The 15,051-nt window shown below is 38.4% G+C and overlaps 1 protein-coding gene across 4 annotated transcripts in view; it reads right to left on the bottom strand.

Moving 5' to 3' along the window:
* The window catches only part of GRM5 (glutamate metabotropic receptor 5), a 255,510-nt gene that overhangs the window by 46,753 nt on the left and 193,706 nt on the right, over positions 1–15,051 (bottom strand). For all 4 annotated transcript variants that reach the window (XM_061457941.1, XM_061457940.1, XM_061457943.1 and 1 more), the window contains one exon: positions 11,108–11,343. In XM_061457941.1, coding sequence (XP_061313925.1) covers positions 11,108–11,343 — 236 coding nt within the window. The remainder of the gene's footprint in view (positions 1–11,107; positions 11,344–15,051) is intronic.

The raw sequence follows: 15,051 nt of genomic DNA, 5'->3' as shown, positions 1-15,051 counted from the left end.
GAGCCACACAATACATTTCTTTTGAAAGGCACTGAAACAGATGAAGTTCCCCAGGAAAGCTCTCAATGACCCAGAGCTGCAAAAGGATGTTCAAACCTTAGGACCAGGATACGGCCAGTTTAGAGTAACCTCCCCTGAGCTGTGAATCCTTTTTGGCCCACAGAGTTTGCAGCCAGACTCAGCATCACTCCCAGGATGCTGCAGACAGCAGGAACTGGGGGTACCAAGGTGACCATGTATGTGGGTCAGCTACAAAGCTGTGTTTCATAGGTCTTCAGTTCATTCTTACTGCAATTCTGACAGGCTTAAGCACCTTTTCTGTGGTAGGACTGAACAATTTTTTCAGGATTGAATAGTTGATATCATTCACAAACATTGTTTGGAATAATATCAACTATTTACGAATCTGTGCTGAACTTAGTCATTATGTCCAAATGAGTGTAGGAAGTTATCTGTACTGCAGTACCTCAGAACCAGTAAGTGTTAACACTGTATCATGGCAATTACTACAGAAATAAAAACAAAATTCTGCCTGCCTCAATTAAGTTGTACAAGGCAGCAGAAGAATGCAGTGTGAATCAAAACAGACCTAATGAGGACAGTGGGGCAGCACTTGCAATCATAAATGATCAAACATTGTAGAATTCTCTAAAAAACGGGGGAATTGCAGCAGTTAGAGCACACGCACAGATCTCTCAATTCTGTTCCTTTTCTTCTCTCACACTTCTTGTCCAAGTAATTTTTGTAAGTAAATAAGGGCTTATCCTATTATTTTCCAAGATGTGAGATCATGAGATATCCCAGATTTGAAGTCATAGCCAGTTCTGTCTAAGAAATATTACGCAGACAAATCTCCCTTCTGTGCCAGTTCTGATAATCCATCCATCCATCCATCCATCCATCCATCCATCCATCCATCCATCCATCCTTCAGTTTACTATCTATAATACTTCCTTTCTACTACTTTTTATAGATAATCTTTCTTTAGACTAAATATTCCTCAGGAAGAGGATTACTTTTTATTATCTTCCTGGTTTTCCTCTGCTTAATGCAATAGGCTTGTTATTGGCTATTGCACTGTCTGAAATTAAAGTAAAATTATCCTGGATTTCATGGGAAATATAAGTATGTAAATATTTATTCTATAGATCATTTAGGGATCTAAATATACAGGATTCAGGTGAGACTTTGCAATATGTTTAAATGCATTAAATGTCAGCTTAGGAATTTGCTGCCACTGGAGCAGGTGGTTAATAACCATGCTTTTTCCTGGTCAGATATATAGTCTGGGTATGTCTGTCTTTAAATTATTGGATCATAGAATCACAGAACACCAGGTTGAAAGGGACCTCAAAGATTATCTAGGCCAAATTTTCTTGGCAAAGCATCACCTAGACTGGATGTCTGAGCACCCTGTACATCTGAACCTTAGAAGTGTCCAATGCTGGGGAATCCACCACTTCCCTGGGAAGATTATTCCAATGGCTGATTGTTTTCATTGTGAAAAGTGTTCCTTTTGTGTCCAATTGGAATCTCCCAAGGAAGGATTTGTGCCCATCACCCCTCCACTTTTCCATGTGACTCCTTGTAAAAAGGGAGTCTCCATCTTCTTTGTAACCACTCTTTAACTGCTGGAACATGGTGTTAAGGTCTCCCCTGAGCTATCTTTTCTCAAGGCTGAACAAAGTCAGCTTTCTTAGCCTTTCTTTGTGATTGTGAGACTTCCCAATCCTCTGATCAACCTTGTGGCTCTTCTCTGCACCCTCTCCAGAGGGATACAAATACCTTGTCTGTGTGTTCCCAGCTTTATGATAGGGCTGTAACTCTAACAAAGGTGAAGAACAGCCTGAGAATGGTATAAATTCAGAGCATCCCAACATGCCTATTTTCTGCCCATGTGTTTGGGAGTGATGCACTTTAGGACACTCCAGCAATATCACAGGAGTTATCCTAACTATGGGCTTTGCCAGGCGATCACACACAGCTCTACTAAGCAATATCTTGTGAAACAAGGCTTGGGGCCATGTGAAGGCAAGCTCAAGTACATGCACGCTGATGGCGCCTGAGGTAAGGCAGACTGCTAGCATGAACCAGGGAACTCATCTGAGGAGCTGGGCAAGGATGGCTTCGAAATCAGCCTTTAACCAGTGATTAGCCATACAGAGACTGCCCAGCACTAAACTCCTCATCCAAATTTGGTTTATTTTCCGTTGTCACTTCTCCAAAACATAACTATGTTGATGATGGAAAAGGAATCACCTTCTTTGACCAGGAAAGTGATTCCTATTGGCAGGGGTTCATTACTTGGATCTATGTAAAAAATATTAGTGTACCAACCCAAGAAAACCCATAAAGGAGCTCATAGTCCCACTGCAAGGTGAGCTAGCTGTTGACACAGAGAGTGTGGAGTTCTTCTCACGCTTCAGCATTCCTCCCACAGTACCCAGATCCAGCTGCCCCTGCAGATCTGTTGTTCTAGCACCTTCTGGGAGCAGAGCTAGAAGGAACAGTCAAGCAACCTGCCTAAAACATCCCCTTTCTCCCCCAGGTGTGGAAAAACAAGACAGAATCAACCCAAATCTTGTGGGAAATGCTGAAATTTCACTGTTGCTTCCTGTACTTAGCATGCAAATAAACAGAAAACATGCTTCAATGAAATTCCTTATTTTATGGATTTTTGATGGAAAACCTGTCATTCCTCTTTTATTTCCCCTCTAGTTTTTACCCTCAAGGAAGATGAAATACGATTTTTTTCTGTTTGCCAGCTGGTGACATTACAAAGCCTCATCAAGCAGGGCTGTTAAAAGAGTGCAAAATAACCATGGTTCAATGTGCTTTTCCTGCTTTCTAACTTTTCCAAAGCTGAGAATACTTTGAGTTTGAAAGAACTGGGAAAGGGTAAAAAGAAGAGTGAAAATAATTTATATTCCAGACAGTCGTCCCGCCCCCCCTTATTTCATTCTCTGAGGAGAAACAAGAGAATGAAATATGGGACAGAATATGAGAGAATATATTTTTCAAAGTACAGAGCAGTTTGTTTGCTATGCATCGGGTTTAACACTGCAGTAAAGATAAATTGCTAGTTTTATTTGTTTTATTTTAAAATTTCTCAGTAATGAGAATGTTGTTTTGACAAAATCCTAGGGGACATCAAGAGGAAACCAGAAATATAACCTAAAGTCTCCAACTATCTCATAATGTTTCTCCAGTATTAATTAACAAACTGGTTTCTATGTAGTTTCTATATATATGTAATTAAAATAATTCAATCCTTTGTGTTAATTTTTGTTTTGAGAGACAAGAGGCCAACAGAAATGAGTTCTAATTATGCTAGCAAATATGTCCCATATTCGCTTTCTGCTGGTAGTATTTGAAGTTCAAGCCAGCCAGCAAATGTGGGGGTGTTTTTTCCTTTTTCATTTTGCCTTAGTTAATATCTCAAAAACAAAAAATCAGGACAGCAGACTAATCTTTGCAACAAAGACACATTAGTGCCTGTCTGCTGCAGAATATTGTGTGTGATTTTGGTCCATCATGGGTCCATGCTGTCACAGTTGTACTCCTTGGGAACACATCAGCAACCTTCTTGTGATCTGCATATCCTGGATGGCATGCCACTAAGTTAGTCATTCCAGAAACATGCATGTCTCTTCAGTGAAGAAATGAGTGCAGTCTTATAAAGTTGAGGATAGGTTATACATATGAATCAAGTTGAAGCATAATGTTCATATCTAATTAATGTATCATTGTTTAAAGACACAAAAACATCTTCTTTTGGGGCGTTTTACAAAACCTGTCATCAGAGCTTTCTGTTAAAACAATGAGAAAAAAAAAGTGACTTTGAGTTCTCTGTTATTTATGAGGTTCCAGGTGTGTTTTTCTGCTAAAGATCAAATGCAATAATATATTTGTTCATTTATTTTCCTAATTTCTATGTGGGAAATTTCATGTAGTCCAAGTGTCCTTTTCCATTAAAAATTAATACAAAACCTCAAGATTGAATTTAATATTTTCTAAAAAGTAAATTCCAAGTTAAAAAAGAAGAATATTTGGCAACACTGGAAAATGTCATTTTGTTGCTGAGGCAAAAAGCATGGCATAACAGTAACAATGAAACAATATAAAAGCAAATTATAAACTTGAAACAAAACACTTCAGTGTTACTGAAACAACGAAACCAAAAATTACTCATTACAGTGCTTTTCTTTCAAAGTGTGTGTCATTGCATCAACATGCTACTATAGAACATTTGTCAATTTGACGAGCATATATCTTCCGGTAAAATCCACCCAACAAATGTTTTTGACCAATTCTAACTCACTCTAAGCAGCTGAAAGCCAGTACAATACTGTTACACTTAATGTGATAATTATCACTAAAACGTTAAATTTGAGAATGCCTGAGGGACCAAAGTCAGCGTCCTGAAATCCAGAGAGGACTTTCAAAAGGTTTCTTCCAAATACTTGATTAACTTTGATATTTTACATCTATTTAAGCCTACTTGAACAAGGCAAGTCCGGAGCTCTCACAAATCTGACTAGAGCACTCCTTGGGCACCTACAAACCAGTGGAAGTCTGCCTTCTGTTCTCAAGTTCAGTAAAATCAGCAAGAAGAGTAACATTAAGTCCTAGGACAAAGCAAGTAAATGAATATCTATCTCTTCACACCATTTTCTTAACAGCGTTACTATCCTTTCACCTTCTACAGAATTCAATTTCTTTGGTCCTAAATTACCATGAAACACAACTGCTACAGATGCAAAAGCACATTAAATGCGGGCAGACTGCTGAGAGAAAATGACAGGAACTACTCCAGTTCATCTATCTAATAAGAAATATATATATTCTGAATACAGTGAATTATAATTTACTTTTATTCTTAAGTCTGGAGAGACAGGTTCTACCTGTACAGTGGTATTATTCTCTTCCAGATAATTTTCAAAGTTCAAAAAAGCAGTGAGAAAAAGTATTATATTACAAAGAATAAAAATATCTAATATATGGAAGGAGGAAGGCAGGGAGCAGAAAGTGAAGGAAAAAATAGATGTAACTTTGTAGTTCAGATTTTGGAGGATTTTGACGGTTTTCATAACAGCAATGAGAAGACTGAAGTTATTCAAGGGTCTGAGTTACAGATATCTTAAAATCAGGATCAATGTATACCAAAAAGTATTTCAAATAGGTATAACAGGATATATGGTAGCTTTTAGTGCCACACTGCTTTTTCCTCCAAGTGAGCCAAAAAAATAGTGACATGTCTATGTCAGTTTCTGGCTCAGATTATATCAGGCTTCTAGGAAATTCACATTTGGAACTATGCCTTATAGCTGATCTGCCTTTGGAAATTTCTGGACGTGACCCAGCATCATTGTAAAAGGCAGTGATAAACTGTGTTTGAGCTCCAGATCTGAAACGTGACCATAAAAATGAGGGCTGGGCCATCCTTCATCTCACCAGTGCCCAAGCATGAGATGTAATGTATCAAGTATCAAACTGAGTGACAGACAGGATGTATTCAGGAGAATTAAAATGCTCTAGAATTCACTGTTTAAAAAATAATAACAAATTTTAACTTAATTTTATTTGTTTTCATTTGCAGTAAAAAAACACAAGTGTAGGAATGCTAAATTTGGCAATATGAGTTTTAAATGTGACACGTTTCTTGAAACACAGAAAATACCCTTCCATTATGACACCATTTATTTTTTTATTGGCTATATTCTGATTAAACCAACTTTGGCATTTGAGTTTGCATTTAACCAATAGATTATTAGCATGTTGCTGTGCAAAGACTAGACAGTCATATTTTATTCCTTAGTTCTCTCTGGAAAAGAAAGGGCCATTTATTAACCTAAATTTCTGTTCAGTTGAAATCCTGGAACTTTCTATGGGTCATTTACACCTCATTAAAAGTAGCTGGAGCTGAATGGGATTCAGCAAACTTGTAGATAATTTTTGCATTTACATTTCTGGAGCCTTTCTGTACCTTGAGCTGCAAAACTTGTCTGGTATTTATCCCAAATTACCCTAATCTCCCTTTCTGCAAAAAACCTCACTTTTAATTCTGTTCTTAACTTCTTGGAGATATATTTGTGACCCTTCTCCTGTGTCTTTTCTTGAACCCTTTGAAAATGCATTTTTGGCTCAGAAAACCTAAGTGGTCAAATAATGACTGCGATGTCTGGATTTCTGCATTCTGCTAAGACCCATTTAGAATTCTGCTCCAAGTCTGACTTTCCCTGTTCACCACTTTGTTTGTATTCCCTATAAGCTCTGCCTCTGCTCCTTGCTCCCAGTTGTGTCAGACATGAAGGACCATCCAGAGTGATGACCCTGACACACTTGAGAGGTGAGCCTGTACAAACCTCATGAAGTAAATCCAAGTACAAGGTCCTTCACCTGGGTGAGGGCAATCCCAAGCACACACACAGGCTGGGTGGAGGATGGATAGAGAGGAGCCCTGAAGAGAAGGATTTGAGGGATTTGATTGACAAGAAGCTTGACATGTTGCAGCCGTGTGCATTTGCAGCCCAGAAAGCAACCATATCCTGTGCTGCAACACCAGGCTGGTCGAAGGAGGTGATCCCACCCGTCTACTCTGCTCTTGTGAGTCCCAACTTGGAGCACTGTGTACAGTTCTCATGTCCTCATCATAAGAGGACATGGAGCTGTTGAAACAAGTCCAGAGGAAACCACAAGGATGATCAGAGGCTGGAGCACCTCCCGTATGAAGACAGACTAAGAAAGCTGGGGACGTGTAGCCTTGAGAAGAGAAGGCTCTGGAGAGACCTTAAAGCAGCTTCCAGTGCCCAAAGGGGAAGTATAAGAAAGCCAGAGAGGGACTTTACAGGGGCATGTAGTGACAAGAGGGAATGGCTTTAAACTAGAAGAAGGTAGATTTACATTAGATAGAAGGAAGAAATTATTTCCTGTGGGGGTAGTGAGGCACTTGCACAGATTGCCCTGAGAAGGTGTGGATGCCCCATCCCTGGGAATGTTCAAAGCCAGGTTGGACAGGACTTTGAGCAAGCTGCTCTAGTGGAAGGTGTCCCTGCCTGTGGCAGGGGGCTGGAACTGGATGAGCTTTAAGGTCCTTTCCAACCCAAACCATTCTGTGATCCTGTGTTTCTGTGATGTAAGTTTCTTTCTGCACTTACAGTGCCCTCTGTGTCCTGTCCGTGGTTGACCTTTGTGATTATCCAGCCTCCATCATTTCCCTTTGTGTTATCTGCACTGCTGCTTTGAACCACAGTATTTAATGTCAGGACCCTGCCATAAATACCTGCACAAATGCCCCATTACCTTCTTTCAGATTCTTGTTTCTATTGTTCCTTTAGATGATGCTACCATTTTTTTTTGTGTAACCTCACTTTGTCTGTAACCTCTGCCAGCCAAACTAAGATGTTGCACTGTTTCATCAGCATCAGCCTCTATCTGCTCTTTCTTGTCTTCCGCTTAGAGCACCAGTACTTGGGATTAGTATTCTGGTTTTGCTCTGTGTTTAAGTAACACTTCAAAAAATGCTGTTCCATCTGTGCCTCTGGCTTTTACACAGCATGGGAAAAATAGGGTCTCTTAGCAGAAGAGGCAAAAGGATTCATTTAACAGACTGGTAAATGTAATATATATGCTTCTGCTCCTGACTTTTAAGACTTGACTTTTCCCACTATTGTCAGTTGAGCCAGAGTTTCACAGTTTACTTTGCTTGCATTGGGTTTTGTTTCTGCTCTAAGATACATTTATATAACACCAAGAAAAGGTACTAGGAATTTGAGTTCTGATGGGGACACTTGTCTGTAAGAAAGCAAGTGCACACCTAGTCTTCAAAGGTCCAAAGGCAATCAATACCAAAGGATTGGATTAGCCTTTTATGACATGAAGATGGTTGCTGAGTGGAGTTACTCATCTGGATCAGCTTGCACACCTATTTAGGAACTTCATTGAATTGTGGCTTTAGAATAATAAAAAACATATCTGACTGAAGCTAAATCCTATTCCTGTACAATCCCTAGTGTTCGGAGGCCATTACACATCTCCTTTTAAAGATGCATTTTAAATTCTTTGCCCTGACTCTTAGTGTTCAGAGGTGGCTTGTAGCAGCTCTCCTGTGGCATGGAACTGATTGCACTGAAAATCAAGTCAGGTAAGCCTGCAAACTCCTCACTTTCTGTAGTGTTCCAGCTGGGCAGAAAATCAATGTACTTAGCAACAGCCCTGACGCCCTTTTGGATTAAAAGTGTGTTAAGATCTGTAAATGAAAAGTGAGCTTGATGCTAAAATTTTCATCTCAGTGTGAAGGGATGGAGCCTATTTGTCTTGATAGAATGAATGGAGAAAAAATATTTTGGTTTATCATTTCCTATCGGGGTATTTTACATTAAAATGAATTTGAATTTTGTGAAACCCACCAAATAAAGAGAATTCAAAATAAAACCCCAAAATAAAAAAAATAATGAAACCTCACTATTCACTGTATTGGCTTCATTAACTTGTGATTACATGTATTTTCTGTCACAGAGGTAAATGTAACTTACTATTACACAGGGCAGGGATCATCAAAGTAAAACAACTAAATTCATACCTGGGACATACATGAAGTCAATCTTATAATCTGACATCTTTCATTTCTTTTTGTGCTTAATTTCTTGCTGTTTGAATAAGTTGTTTATACTGTTAACCATTCTTTTTTTTCATGGCAGAGCAACCAGGTTGTGCAGAATAATTCCCCCCTTTGTTTTTTCCACTAAAGTAATGGTTATTGCTTCTTTATAGACACCTCCTTTTAACATCGACCTCATCTGTCAACACCAATCAGCTTTATGTTCATCTTTTCATCATTATCCCAAGCAGTAAAGAATGGCTTGGTTTTTGGCACAAAAATGGATTTTTATTTCTATCCAGCACTTCTCAGTAAACTCAATCTCTCTAATTGGAATCCTGAGAAACACTTTTAGCATCTTTTTTTTTTCTTAAAGCAGCTGCTGAATAAGAGCATGTATTCAGTGAGATAACCTAATAAACTGATAAACTAAAGTCCTGCTTTCTTATCAAGATGGATTTGAAGTAGCACTAGTATATCTATCATCAGGCAGAAACTGCCAGGTCCGTCTATGCTTGTGACCACTGAGGGCAAGTATCATCTTTTACTGTTGTGAAGTCTGAACTGAAGGAATTTTAGATTCAAGACATGCTTAAAGTTAAGAAACCAAATATGAATGTTGGAATCAATATAAAGACATGATTTTTAAAGTCATAGGAAAGATAAGAAACTAGGTAGAAATAAAAACTTCCATGACAGTCTCAAAATTTCATGTTAATTTTGAAGTTAAACTCCCAACATCAGAATCCTGCAATTCTCAGAGAATATTCTTGTGGTTTTGCTGCTGGTAAACATACAAAGTTGTCTTATTTCAGTATTTTTTTCACTTTATCATACCCCTTGCCTAGTTTTGGGATATTATAAGAAAAACAACACAGGTGTCTTAGCAGTTATGACACACAAAGTTGTGATTAAGTAAATCTGCATGTCTTCTTTCTGGCCAACCTTTGAATTTTCTTTATATAAATTTTGACAGATGGTCTAGATCAAATTCAGAACTACAAAACTGAGTAACATGATGAGTAACAACTTCCTGTGTGAAAACCCCGATCAAATGGACAGTTTTAATTGATTGCTGTGTATAGTGTTATATAATGATATATAACACGGAGATAATGTTTTTGTGTTGGTGAATCGTATTTTATTCATTGTAGACTAAGACTCTTAGACATTTATGTTTCACAATTCCCAATCTTTCATATTAAACAGAAATTAGATTCTACCAATGTTGGCAAAAAGTAAGTAAAAAAAAGAAACCCAGAAAAATCAAGTTGAAATGTCGTTGCTAACACAACACAGTGATAAAACGCAGGTCTTCATTAACCTATATCCAGCCATGCCCACTATACTGACATCTCAGGAAAGAGGTCTACATTACTGTGGGGAAATCAATGAAGTTTACTGCTCAATACGCAGTATCTGTCAATAGTGTAAATAAAACGTGTCAGGCTGTGTTGGAAGAGTAGCAGAAGGAAAACAGTGGAGAAAAGTCAGCTGAGTGATGAAGATGTACACTGAGGTTTTGATTCAATTTCTACCTCAGCCACAAACTTCCGCTATGAACTTGTCCAAATCAAAAAAAGACTTATGAGTGTTAAGTGGGGCTTAGGTGGGGTTTTTGTGTTGTGTAAATCCACAACTTTTACCCTTAAAGCCATTTCTCAGTCTTAGGGGTTTGTGGAATATATTGATATTTTTAGGAGGGAAGGTCCCTTGCGACTTAGAGCTGTGGATGGCCTAATTTCCAGCATAGCACCACCTTATGCCTCAGCACCAGCAGGATGCCCAAGGTCTTAGCACTTTTTAGCATCTCATGAAATGAAAATAATTAAAAACCATACCAAAACAAAACAACAACAAAACAACACAAAACCCCAACAAAACAAGTAAAAACCCCAAACCAAAAAAAGGAGCAGAAAAATGGGTCATATCTTTCTGGGGAAAAAAAGGTTTTGACACAGTTTTGCAAAAATGACAAAATGTTGTGGCAGTGCTAAAATCAGTATGATTTACTGAAAAAGATCAGCTTAAAATGGCGTTTACTGAAATGACTCATGGCTGAAAGAAAATCTGGCAAAATCTTTCAAACCAGCTAGTCTTCTATCTGGAGTACACAAATAACCATCCCTGCCATATGGACCTCATGTAACTTTTAGTTTATTAATCCCTCATTGCTCCTGTGAACTAAAGCAATGCGATTACTCCTTTTCAGAAAAGAAGCACTGAATTTTGTATTAAATTGTTTAGATGCCCATAGAGGTAGATTAGCATCAAGTTTTCCAAACACAGAGTTGTTAAGTACTGAGGCAGTATCTGTTTCCTTAGAGATATGAATACTTTTAAAGTTCTGGTTGTCATCATTTTGGAAAGAGGAAGGATTGTAGTTCCAGCCTCTTCCAATACGATTCACTCTTCCACCAGACCAGGCTTCCATAGTCCAGTGTGAGCTGTTTACACCAGACCCTTAGTCACAATGGTTTATACAGCAGGAGTAATAAATACACTTACTTGTGCAAGTCTTGTTGTATTTAGGGTTCTCTTGAGGAAACCCTTCCAAACGGCACTGGAACCTGTGCTGCCAAAATTCCTGAAACCATGGATTTCGGTGATTTGTTTCTGGCCGAAGCTGAAGGTAGTAATCATCAAACCATTTCACATCAGGAGACTGGAGCTTGATCGTTATTCCACCAACAGCTTCACGCTGGTACCCGTCTGTCACGTCGTACCTGTCCGCCCAGCCATCACTGCAGGGATAAATAGAAGAGGGACAACATTAATCATTTAGAGGAATAAGAAAAATACTTTCTTAAAAGCAAAGTTTGAAATTCAGTGTTTTCCTTATGTTTGCTTGTCATTGGTACCTTCTACTTAGATGATATATTCTTCATAGAATCATGGAATCAACAAGGTTGGAAAAACCCTTTAATATCATGAAGTCCAGCCATTACCCCAGGACTGCAAAGTCCACAACCAAACCATTGAAACAAGATTAAAAATCACAGATCCTGAAACCCACTGAGACACACCTATAAACACATCTCTGCATCACACTAAGCCTCATTGAGCTCTGAGGAGAAAGTCTTAGATTCAGGTTTTTACATAAACTGGGCTGATTCTATTAGCTGAAAGAAGGTGGCCTTGAGAACAGGAGCTTTTACAGTGTGATGGTCCTGACTGTGTTGCAGACCATGCCTATACTGCATGATCGAGCACGGCCCAAAGAACCTTAAGGAAATTCTAAATGGACTGATGATGATCAAGTAGAGATATCAGCTCAGAGCTCAGATGCTAGACAGTATGGCATTGCCTCTGAAGCAAGAAATCCTCTTTGCTGACATGACTAATGAAGCTGGGCAGAACATCATGAACATCCATGTCTTGGTTGTTCATAACTGGAGTATTACAGAGTTGTGTGACCCTGTACCACGCAATAAATTTTAATCCCCTTCTGTCAACTTTTCTGCTTGCAGCACTCTGATCACAAGTAGCTACAAGAAAACCCAAATCAAACAGACTGACACAAATTTCTGAGGGTAATTCTCCTCTCTCCAGTTTCACAAAGGATTTTTTTTGAAGTACTGACATTTACAAAGTTTCACTCAACTCCATTACAAATGTACATATCTCATTAGAGCAATGCAGGTTTCTGCTGTGCTATCATGGACTTGATACTTTAGTTTTTCAAAAGTCCCAAGTCTTACACTGAGAGAATCATAGAAGAATCTCAGATTGGGGTTTTGTCTCTCTAAAAAGGCACTGCTGTTAATGACTACAGAGATCACCTTTAAATCCTAAAAATCAAACAGCTGAAGGATAAAAAAGAAGCTTAATTTGTCTTATTTTAAAAGTTCATGAGTTGTTTAAAAGGTAGCCCTATTTTAACTTGTGTAACAGATGTAGGCGACCTTTATCTACACAGTTCTGTTGTTCTATTTTGGTCATTTGCTGTCTGGCTTAAACTTTGCTTCTGTACTGCAGAACATGGAGGAAACTTGCTGCAGTTATTTGGTTGCCTGCTCTCTGCACTCAGCTGTCCTCACACATTGCAGAAGTCAAGACCTCAGACAGTGACTCCTTCTGCACAAGACAGATTTCATTGAAGCCTGGATTTGACTACATCTTATTAGCACAGCTGCAGTGTCAATAAATAATAACTTTACCAGAGGCAAAAATAATATCTAGTGTCTGAAATGGAAATGAAGGGGCTGTTGAACATGCTTCAGATTTCAAATACACTATTTACTCAGCAGAAAAGAGTAATATACACATTCACAAAAGGAGAAAGATGAGCACTGATGTTAAATTTACCTTCTAGCTTAGATCCAGTTAGGGATGAACACAGATGTAATGTTCCCAACCGCACTCAGGAGACTCCCCACTTTCTACCAGCACCATTTACTGGGCAAAGAGTTAGAACCATTTATGGGTTGTTTTGTGTTGAAAGCTGCAGAAGGTATTTTAAATTTATGAGCAATTTAACCTTTTCTTTGAAACATTCATCTTAATCTTTGGCAAGTTTCTAAGCAGTTTTATCCGTCCTCATAAAATCTGACAGGTTTTATGAATGCAGGAAGAGGTAGGTTGTCTGTGGTGTGTCTTTATTTTTAAAACTGAACAGAATTTAAGACAATGAGAGCTGTGCCGTCAATATCCCAGCTTTACAAGTTGTTGCGTAAACAACTGAGGAAAAAAATGTTTTCTTATAATGAATTTCTTTATCATTTTTTCACAGGAACAGTTTTGTAGATCTAATCCAGCAGTGCTATAAAATTCATAGCGATACTTAATGAATAGTTATCCCCTCCAAGATAGGTTTGCAACAAAGATGCTGTTTTATAACTTTAAGTTGTTAAAATAGACAGAAATAACAACTTCATATTACATAACCCTTCTCAACTTTTCTTCAGAAGGACTTCTTAATTCAACAGTGCTGCTTTTCATTCAGACAAGCATTTCAGCTCAGCTTATTGGGCAAATAGCATTTGGGAGCTTTATATAAAAGATGCACTCAAAGTGTGTATTGCAGAGACAACATAGAGACAGCAAAGCTTCAGACAGACAAGGTGGCAAAGCAAATGCTAAACTAGTATCTAAAGGCCAGTGAAAATGGAGTAGGAAAACCAGCTTGCATGAATATAAAAAAGCACCGGTAGTGCGTGGTACTTAAATTCTGCACCCACAGCAGAGTAACACTTACGGGACGCCAGTGGCAATATAATATAGATATATTTGGGGTATTAGACCTGGGACATACTCTGAACTCAGTAAGGGGAGTGGAGATGAAAGAGAAGGGAACAGTGAGAGAAATACCTAGTTACTTTCCTAGTCCTGCCTGCCTCTCCTTAGTATGTATTTCTTCTCTTAATGGCTGGGGATATCATAGTACTCCATTGCTGGTTGCAATGAACCTTATGAAAGGTTCAAAATGGTATTATCCATTGTTAAATTCTACTGGTTCAACAGAAACTGGCTGTGACAAGGAGCTCCAAATGAAGTCCAGTATAATTCCCACCCTCACCAACAGAAGTGGCAAGGTGCACAGATTGCCACTAACACAGTGCAGGACTGTGTGCTGGTGAGACAAATGGTTCTTCAAGTTAACAATGGGGTATATATGATATTTAGGTGAACAAATGGTTAAGAACAACTTTCTCATAGGTAGTAAAATAAATCCAGGTGAACAGTATTCCAGTGATGATTACGAAAGATTCCTAACAGATTAAATGGGACAAGTATATTCTTACCAGATCACTACACAAGGTTTTTTTTCTCCCTTGCACAGACACTGTGCTTTCCAAGCTTATTCTGACTAGGTGAATGGGTGATTCTACTATTAGAAATAAATGGTGTTGCTTTTTAACCACTGGGCAAATGTCCTTGAAATGATCCTGCCAAGACTTTGAGCTGCACATAAAGAAACCTTGTTGTGAAGGAAAGCACAGCTGCAGCACCAGCAGTAAAAGCCCCTTGCTGAGATATCTGTCAGGTGTACACAATAATTCACATAGCTCATTCATCAGCTTGCCAGGGTAGAAAGCTGTCAACAAGGTAAGAGGCCTATGACATGTACAGATCTGGCTGCCCCCAGTATTACCTTCACATTCAGCACAGTGGGGAATTGCCTTTTAGAATCATGACATGTTTTCCCTTCATCCAGTTCTTTTGTGTTTATATTCTTTGCTGTCAAACTAATTCCTGGTTTCCTTACATACTGGTGGTGTGATATAGAATAATATAGAATAACAAATATACTGTATAGATTAAAAAAAAAAAAAGGTAAAAAATATCATTTACAAAGATTCTTGTGCACCGAAGAAAATAAGGAGCCATGGAAAGAGGGAAAAAAGGAAAAATTACATTTGCAGTTGCAGTGCTAGCAAGAGATAAAATTGAAATAGGAGAGCTATTATCATAATGATCTTTATGTGTTATCACATCTTATTTGCATGTGT

This window comes from Pezoporus flaviventris, unplaced genomic scaffold (assembly GCF_033815535.1).
Source record: "Pezoporus flaviventris isolate CSIRO_AGI_PZ_B2104156 unplaced genomic scaffold, CSIRO_AGI_Pfla_v1 ptg000025l, whole genome shotgun sequence".
Lineage (NCBI taxonomy): Eukaryota > Metazoa > Chordata > Aves > Psittaciformes > Psittacidae > Pezoporus > Pezoporus flaviventris.
Note: the sequence above shows the minus strand (reverse complement) of the source record. Positions and strands in the feature narration are given on the sequence as shown.